Source organism: Salmo salar, chromosome ssa02 (assembly GCF_905237065.1).
Source record: "Salmo salar chromosome ssa02, Ssal_v3.1, whole genome shotgun sequence".
In the NCBI taxonomy this organism is placed as follows: domain Eukaryota; kingdom Metazoa; phylum Chordata; class Actinopteri; order Salmoniformes; family Salmonidae; genus Salmo; species Salmo salar.
Genome location: NC_059443.1, coordinates 83,017,399 through 83,026,607, shown reverse-complemented (window position 1 = coordinate 83,026,607; position 9,209 = coordinate 83,017,399). Strand labels below are relative to the sequence as shown.

The 9,209-nt window shown below is 41.5% G+C and overlaps 1 protein-coding gene across 1 annotated transcript; it reads right to left on the bottom strand.

Moving 5' to 3' along the window:
- Positions 1 to 1,748: 1,748 nt before the first annotated feature.
- Positions 1,749 to 8,648, bottom strand: LOC123731615 (uncharacterized). Its single transcript, XM_045711072.1, has 6 exons — positions 7,219 to 8,648; positions 5,405 to 6,047; positions 3,693 to 3,973; positions 3,254 to 3,594; positions 2,555 to 3,126; positions 1,749 to 2,451 (listed from the first exon to the last, which is right to left on the bottom strand). Exons 1-6 carry the CDS (start codon positions 7,733 to 7,735, stop codon positions 2,178 to 2,180), a joined length of 2,628 nt encoding a protein of 875 aa, XP_045567028.1. The 5' UTR covers positions 7,736 to 8,648; the 3' UTR covers positions 1,749 to 2,177.
- Positions 8,649 to 9,209: the final 561 nt, after the last annotated feature.

Below are 9,209 nucleotides of genomic sequence, written 5' to 3'. Positions count from 1 at the left end.
GTAAAATGCTGTTTTTATATATAAATATGAACTTTATCGAACAAAAGAATGCATGTATTGTGTAACATGATGTCCTAGGAGTGTCATCTGATGAAGATTGTCAAAGGTTAGTGCTGCATTTAGCTGTTTTTTGGTTATTTGTGATGCATGTGGTTGGTCGGAAAATGGCTATGTGGCTACTTTTACGATATACTCCTCTAACATAATCTAATGTTTTGCTTTTGCTGTAAAGCCTTTTTGAAATCGGACAACGTGGTTCGATTCAGGAGAGGTGTATCTATAAAACGATATAACATAGTCCTATATTTGAAAAAAATAAAATAAAAATGTTATCCTGTTTAGGATAGGGGGCAGTATTGACACGGCTGGATAAAAAACATACCCGATTTAATCTGGTTACCACTCCTACCCAGTAACTAGAATATGCATATACTTATTACATATGGATAGAAAACACCCTAAATTTTCTAAAACTGTTTTAATGGTGTCTGTGAGTAGAACAGAACTCAAATGGCAGGTCAAAACCTGAGAGATTCCTTTACAGGAAGTGGCCTGTCTGACCATTTCTTGAACTTCTTTTCCATCTCTATCATTTACTAAGGATCTCTGCTCTAACGTGACACTTCCCACGTCGTCCATAGGCGCTCAGAGCCCGGGAAAAAACAGAATGTCGTCATTCCAGCCCCAGGCTGAAACACATTATCGCCTTTCTCAAGTGGCCGATCAAGGGACACTGGGCTTATGCGCGTGACCCCGACCGCCCCCGCCTTTGGGATTTTTTCCTCTGTTTGCCGAAAAGGAGATTCCCTGTCGGAATATTATCGCTTTTCTACGAGAAAAATGTCGTAAAAATTGATTTTAAACAGCGGTTGACATGCTTCGAAGTACGGTAATGGAATACTTAGAATTTTATTGTCACGAATTGCGCCATTCGCGTGACACTTCTTTACTATTTCGGATAGTGTCTGGAACGCACGAACAAAACGCCGCTATTCGGATATAACGATGGATTATTTTGGACCAAACCAACATTTGTTATTGAAGTAGCAGTCCTGGGTGTGCATTCTGACGAAGACAACAAAAGGTAATCAAACTTTTATAATAGTAAATATGATTATGGTGAGTGCTAAACTTGCCGGGTGTCTAAATAGCGAGCCCGTGATGCCTGGGCTATGTACTTAGAATATTGCAAAATGTGCTTTCACCAAAAAGCTATTTTAAAATCGGACATATCGAGTGCATAGAGGAGGTCTGTATCTATAATTCTTAAAATAATTGTTATGCTTTTTGTGAACGTTTATCGTGAGTAATTTAGTAAAATGTTAGCGAATTCCCCGGAAGTTTGCGGGGGGTATGCTAGTTCTGGGGGGTATGCTAATTTATAAATATGAACTTGATTGAACAAAACATGCATGTATTGTATAACATAATGTCCTAGGGTTGTCATCTGATGAAGATCATCAAAGGTGAGTGCTGCATTTAGCTGTCTTCTGGGTTTTGGTGACATTATATGCTGGCTTGAAAAATGGGTGTCTGATTATTTCTGGCTTGGTACTCTGCTGACATAATCTAATGTTTTGCTTTCGTTGTAAAGCCTTTTTGAAATCGGACAGTGTGGTTAGATTAACGAGAGTCTTGTCTTTAAATGGCTGTAAAATAGTCATATGTTTGAGAAATTGAAGTAATAGGATTTTTAAGGTTTTGAAAATCGCGCCACAGGCTGGCAGTGGCTGTTACGTAGGTGGGACGAATTCGTCCCGCCTAGCCTAGAGAGGTTAAGCTAATGGCGATAGGATTTTTCGATGCGGGACGAGCCCGTCAAGAGGCTAATCTGACTTTGGTGCAGGTCATGTTGTTCTTTACATTACTGTCTCTGGTAAACACACACTATATATCAAATAAAAATCAATGTTTGTCACATGCATAGGATACAGAAGGTGTACACGGTGCATTGAAATGGTTACTTCCATATTTGCATAGCAATATCAAAAACAGAAAGTGTCAAAAAAACTAAAACAGATATCAGTGATACTGGTGATAGAGGAGGTAGTAGTTATAAGTATTCAATCAGGGGTAAAGTGGCTGAGCAGCAGGATAAAAAGAAAATTGTAGCAGCAACGTATAGCCTGTGTGCTAGGAGAGAGTTATGTGAATAGAGGTACTGCAGATTGTCCGGATTACTGAGAACTCTTCCCCCAGTCCACACCACGCTTCTGTCCTGCCCTTGACTTTGGTGCAGGGCATGTGATGTCCATGGCATCTTCGTCGCAGAACTCCCTGATCTTCTCAAAAAGATACGTTTGTCTAGCCGTGTCCAGTCCAGGTGGCGCTTGTACAGGCAGACCGTCTATGGGAGGAAGGATGTCAGCGTTGCGGAGCAGCTGAAACCTGGTCCCGACTGAGTCAGAATGCTCCTTGGCGACAACAACACCAGGCTCCAGAGCATCGAAGCTGTAAAACAGGAAAGGCATTAAAACCTTTCATAACATCAATTCACCTCCCAAGTTTAGATAATAACAATCATTTCATACAATGCCATGAAAATGATATTCACCTGAAGTGCTGGTACTGCTTGATCTGTGGCAGTGGCCTGAAGAACGGAGTCAGGTGTTGTTGCCAGCCATAGCTTTCCATCAGCACCGTACCGTCCTCCAGTCCAACCAGCTGTGGGATGCTGACCCCTGTCACAGTGCTGTCCTTCACAACACCAGCAATCTCAGACAAAGTGTTCACTCTGGTCTTTCTGAAGCGCTGCTTGATGAGGCTGAAGAACCAGTCGGGGGCAAACTTGGTGTGGCCTGTGATCAGGAAGTGAAGGTCCAGACTGTGGTGGAGGTTGTGCATGGTCCGCCAGGCACAATACCAGAGCACAAACTTGTTCTTGTTTTGGCCACTGCCGTTATCACAATTCAGGTCCACGCGTGTTTCCCCAACTCCGTAGTTGGTGAAGAAATGGTGCATGTAGTTGATGACTGTGCTGCTGCCTTTGCTGGATGACATGCCTTCATCGATCAAGTAGTTGACTTGTTGTGGGATTCCTTCACAGCAGACACCAAACAAGCCACACTTGCGAGGAGTTAAAAAGTAGATAGGACCTGGCTGCATAGGGTCAGAAGGATAGTGCACCTGCAAATAACAAAAGCACATTAAACAAAAATAAATTGTCACATCCCTGTCACTCTATTTTTACACAGGTCAGTGAAAGATGCGTGTGCCTGCTTCCCATTTATAAAAAGGAGGAAATGTTGCTTACTTGTTGAGCAAAACCAAAGCTGTAATGCATCCTAATGTCTTTACTTGCTGGTTCAGTAGGGCCCCCCAGAGACAACTGCAGGTCTTGACAGGTGGTCTTGCAGTCAGCAACCATCTTCTGGTAGACAGACCGCTCACTCTGAACAAGCAGGAGATGCTCCTCTTGCTTCTTCAGCTTGGCTGACTTAACAGCTTCTGGCAGATTAGCAGATTCGAAGACCTGATAGTTGTTGTTCCTGTGGCACTGCCAGCACAGGTCTGTCCTGGACTTAGTGCTGGAGATGTGGGACAGCAATTTTCTCCATAGATTCCTGAAGGAAGGCAGCCTGACTGCACGTAGCTCTGGAAAATACACAAATAATGTGAGATCAATAAAAGTAGTGCCAATCATGTTGAAAGTAAATAAAATAATCTAAACGTGTTGTTTATGCTTTAAATACCAAGTGTTGTCATTGATTCCTTGTAGAGATGCCACACCGCTGCTTTTGTCACATGAGATGGCAGCAACTTTCCACCAAAGTGTTTGTGTCCTTGGTGGCGTCCTGGTAATACTATTGCGTTATCCTCTGCGAAGTTGTTGATGAAGTTCACAACTCGCTGCAAGTCCTCATGCTTCAGGTGTAACCTGTGCTTGCTTGGGCCAGCTCTCTTTTTGATGGGAGGCATTAGACCATTCTCCTTGTATGACTGGTGGAGGAGAGTCAGGCGTGTTCTACTGATGCTGAAAGACAAATTCCAGATACAAATATTTTAGCATTATAAGATGAGGCCTCCCAGACACACTTCTCTAAATCGATGGGTCAAAGAGAGGCTATAACATCTAGCTACGTGGATGGGTCACTAGTGTCTAGACATGTACACCACTGTTCAAAAGATCGGGGTCACTTAGAAATATCCTTTTTTTTTTTTTTTTTTTAAAGAAAAGCACTTTTGGTGTAAGGTTCTAAATGACTATTGTAGCTGGAAACGGCTGATTCTTTATGGAATATCTACATAGGAGTACAAAGGCCCATTATAGAAAGAGGAGTGGGAGGCTCGGTGCATAACTGAACAAGAGGACAAGTACATTAGTGTCTAGTTTGAGAAACAGATGCCTCAAGTCCTCAACTGGCAGCTACATTAAATAGTACCCGCAAAACACCAGTCTCAACATCAACAGTGGAGAGGCGACTCAGGGATACTGGCCTTCTAGGCAGAGTTTCTCTGTCTAGTGTCTGTGTTCTTTTGCCCATCTTAATCTTTTCTTTTATTGGCCAGTCTGAGATATGGCTTTTTCTTTGCAAGAATAGACTGACGAGTTTCAGAAGAAAGTCTTTGTTTCAGGCCATTTTGACCCTGTAATCGAACCCACAAATGCTGATGCTCCAGATACTCAACTAGTCTAAAGAAGGCCAGTTTTATTGCTTCTTTAATCAGACCAAGTTTTCAGCTGTGCTAACATAATTGCAAAAGGGTTTTCTAATGATCAATTAGCCTTTTTAAATGATAAACTTGGATTAGCTAACACAATGTGCCATTGGAACACAGGAGTGATGGTTGTTGACAATGGGCCTCTGATTCCATAAAATAAATCTGCCATTTCCAGCTACAATAGTCATTTACAACATTAACAATGTCCACACTGTATTACTGATCAATTTTATGTTATTTTAAATGGACCAAAAAAAATGTGCTTTTCTTTCAAAAACAAGGACATTTCTAAGTGACCCCAAACTGTTGAACAGTAGTGTACACATGTTCATGAAATACAATAGATGGCTGTAATCACCCCCAGACACACCTGGCTAACTTGATGGGCCATGTAATCATCTGGCGAAGTGGAGTCTTTTGTTTAGACCATGTAGCTAGCTAACTAGCTATACAATAAATCATAACAAATCGAATAAACTAGGTTCAATGTTAGCTAGCTAGCTAAACAATGAACCATAATAAAGCTAACCAACTAGGTTCAATGTTAGCTAGCTAGCTAACAATGTTAGCTAGCTAGCTAACATTAGGCTATAACTAGCAATGCAAATAGAATTCTGAGATACAAACAATATTACGACAAAGATCATACAAGTAACGTTAGCTAGCGAGCCAGCTAACGTAAGCTAGCTAGCTAACAGTATGCTTGAACTAGTTAGACAAAATTTGATGTAGCTAGACTTACCCGTATACACGGATGAATGCATTACGGCAGACTGGAACCCCTTTAACTAAGTAAGACGTCCTGTGTCGTTTCCGTTTTGTTTGTACAGCTTGCTTGGCCCGTTGTGTCAAGTCACTCTGGTTCACACTGACCGTGTGCAATGCCATAAGAATCATCAGATCTTTCTCCTTCTCTGTCACGGTTGCCATGGTTGCCCTTAGTTTGAAGATGTAATCCGTAGACAGTTGTTTTATACAAAAGCCTTCTGTGTTCTCTTTTCGACTCCCTCCGCATTTGCAATCAAACGCCAGAATTTTCTCCATCTCCTTATAATCTGCTTCCCCTGGGCATTGCACTGATTTCAAAACTCTGTCGTCAACTTCTTCTGTCAAAAACACACTGTTGATCGACGTTTGTTTCCCATCACTGTCATCAGAAGACTCTACAACGTCTGGTTCAATGAAAATGTTTTTACCTAAGTCAGGGATTTCCTCATCATCTGATTCATTTTCAGAGTCCGAGAGAGTCAACATGGCACGATCATCCTCCAGAAAGTAGTCTGTTACAACTTTTCCCCACTGATCTTTGTCGATAGCGCCTGCTAAATTCAGGGCAGCAATGTTGTTGAGACCAGTAGCAACACTTTTGCAGTTCTCCATGATATCTTAAAAAAAATTAAAGCGTTAATAAGAATGATCTACACATACTGAGCAGCTCATGTTATAGACAAAAGCATGCAACATGCCAGACCAATCCAAACTCATCTCTCGGCATGTCCAGTCCATCCATTATCTCATCCATTAAGTGCGACATACGCCTAGCTTCCTGAAACGGATCACGTTATTTTATTGTACTAGAAGAAGCAATCCCTTCTAAAAGTGAACACTGTCTATTTAAGAAATGAATGACGTCATTCGCAAGGCAGAATGTGGCTATGGAATCTAGTGGAAACCAGACAGGAGGCAAAAGGAAGTTGAATAAGTGAATTATAAGGTGGCGAGAGAGAAACTTTTTTGTTAAGTCAGCTTTGAAATTAGCATATCTTGTGTTATGGTTTGCATGTTATCGCAAACAAAGTACTAGGATAGTGAATTCAGCTGTCAGCTGGCAAGGAAAGTTAGCCTACAATTCAAAGTGTTCTAGCCTGTAGGGACATTGTTTTGCGAACAGTAATGAGCAGTTTCAACATTTCTACATGCCGTGTTGCATTATTCAAGTGTGCAGCATGAGCGGGGGACTGGGGAGCTTAAAAAAAAGAAAAAATATTTTGAATTACTCAAATGAATTCGATATATCGCACAGCCCTAGGTACAGAGAGTAAGTAGTCATTCAAAAAGCATGATAAACACCAGTATGCACACAGAGTGATTCTATTAAACTTATCTGACTTATTAAGCACATACTTACTCCTGAACTTATTTAGGCATGCCATAACAAAGGGGTTGAATACTTACTGATTCACAACATTTTCAGCTATTCATTTGTAAAAATGTCTGAAAATGTCATTTCACTTTGACAATATGGGGTATTGTGTGTTGGCCAGTGACACAATCTCACTTGAATCAATTTTCAATTCACATCAAAATGTGGAAAAAGTCAAGGGGTGTGAATATTTTCTGAAGGCACTGTATTATCTCCAAGAATCAATGGCTATATATATCATTCATTTAAAAGTAAAAAAACTGCATGTACCAATCACAGTTTTCCCTTTTAACAACTCATACAGTACTGAACAACATATTTGAGTGCAGCACTTCAGTAGAATGCCCCTTAAAAATCACACAATAGTTCAACAACTGCATAGTTTATGACCCTGTTTTAAAGACAATACCTACTGGTAATAATCAGATCTTCAGTCTCCTCCTCCATTCCTTCCTCCTCATCCTCTTTCACTCCCAAAACATCTTCATCATTTTCTTTTTTTGAAATAGCCTCCTCTTCCTCCCCAAAAGGTTCTTCCACTTTTTTCATTGTAATATCCTCTTCTTCTTTCAATGTGATAGCCTCTTCCTCCTTTTTAATTCTGAAAGCTTCTACCTCCTCTTCCACTCCAAAAGGCTCATTCTCTTCTTTCAATGTGATAGCCTCCTCTTCCTCCTTTTTAATTATGAAAGCTTCTACCTCTTCTTCTTTCACTCCAAAAGGTTCTCTCTCTTCTTTCACTATATCATCCTCTTCTTTCAATGTGAAAGCCTCATCTTCCTCCCTTTTCATTCTGAAAACGTCCTCCTCTGCTTTTATTGTAATATACTCTTCTTCTTCTTTTACGACAATGTTCAGCCCCAGAGCTTCTTTCTCCGTCCAGCTGACGACCTCTTCTTTGGCAGGGGGCGAGTAATTTAGTGAGCTCATGGTCGGTGATGTTAGCTAACTAGCATTAACGACTAGCCTAAACTCAGTATCAATTTAACAAATTTGCTAGCAAATTAAGTTCAACTTAACTAGTTGATGTGTAAACTGAATTATGTTTGAACTAATAATAACTATACCCAAGATCGGTCTAAAGAGCTTCAAAGCTTCTGTTTTATGTTTGCGAGAACGCTACCGAGGCGGTTGAATCAGTAGCCTGTTGTTGGAGAAACATCCCGTCCCGTCCACTAGATTATACGTCACGCAAGAAGTATGACCTGAAATACTCACATCGTCATCTGTTGACTGGAGTGGGTAACGCAGACTTGAAAAATATTAATTACATAGCTTATTCTGGCAAACAATGTAATAAGATGATTGTGTTTCTTGCTTTAACAGTGCAATAAATATTTTTTATGCCCCCAGCTGATGGAATAGCCTTCAGGCCACCTTGAAGCTGGACTAGCTTGTCTCCATTGGACAGTTTAGATTGAGTTGAAGTAGAGGTGATATGTGACAGTTGTGTTAGCTTTGATTCATCTTGTTGTGTGTATTGTATTAATATTATTATCTTACACTGTTATATTAAATTGTGCTCATGTTCAACAGGGCTCCCTTGTAAATGAGATGACCCCTGGTCTTAATGGTAACCCACCCTGTATAAATGTTTTATCTCCTTCTCTTCATTCAAAGACTCAATCGTCATTACTTTATGTTGTATTAAATTGTGTTCATGTTCAACACGAGGGGTGCATGCTTAGTCCTCTCCTGTACTCCCTGTTCACCCACAACCCCAACACCATCATTAAGTTTGCAGATGACGCGACGGTGGTAAGTATGATCACCAATGACGATGAGCCCGCCTATAGGGAGGAGGTCAGAGACCTGGCGGTGTGGTGCCAGGACAACAACCTCTCCCTCAACGTCAGCAAGACAAAGGAGCTGATCGTGGACTATAGGAAACGGAGGGCCGAGCACGTCCCCATTCACATCGACAGGGCTGTAGAGGAGCGGGTTGAGAGCTTCAAGATCCTCAGTGTCCACATCACTAAGGATCTATCATGGTCCACACACACCAACACAGTTGTGAAGAGGACACGACAAATGTCTCTTCCCCACAGGAGGCTGAAAAGATTTGGACTGGGCCCTCAGATCCTTTATACAGCTGCACCATTGAGAGCATCTTGACTGGCTGCATCACCGCTTGGCATGGTAACTGTTTGACATTCCGACCTCAAGGCACTACAGAGGCCAGTGCTTACGGCCCAGTGGACCTCTATACCAGGCGGTGTTAGAAGAAGGCCCTAAAAATTGTCAGCCACCCAAGTCATAGACTGTTCTCTCTGTTACCGCACAGCAAACGGTATCGATGCACCATGTCTGGAACCAACAGGGCCGTAAACAGCTTCTACACCAAAGCCATAAGACCCCTAAATAGTTCATTAGTTACCCGGACTATCTGCATTGACCCTTTTCG

Excerpts from the sequence above, each read along its gene's own strand:
- LOC123731615 (XM_045711072.1), bottom strand. The coding sequence starts at position 7,735 with ATGAGCTCACTAAATTACTCGCCCCCTGCCAAAGAAGAGGTCGTCAGC. Across the intron at positions 3,595-3,692 it reads GGAATCAATGACAACACTTG|AGCTACGTGCAGTCAGGCTG; the intron begins GTATTTAAAGCA and ends TGTATTTTCCAG. Across the intron at positions 2,452-2,554 it reads AAGCAGTACCAGCACTTCAG|CTTCGATGCTCTGGAGCCTG; the intron begins GTGAATATCATT and ends CCTGTTTTACAG.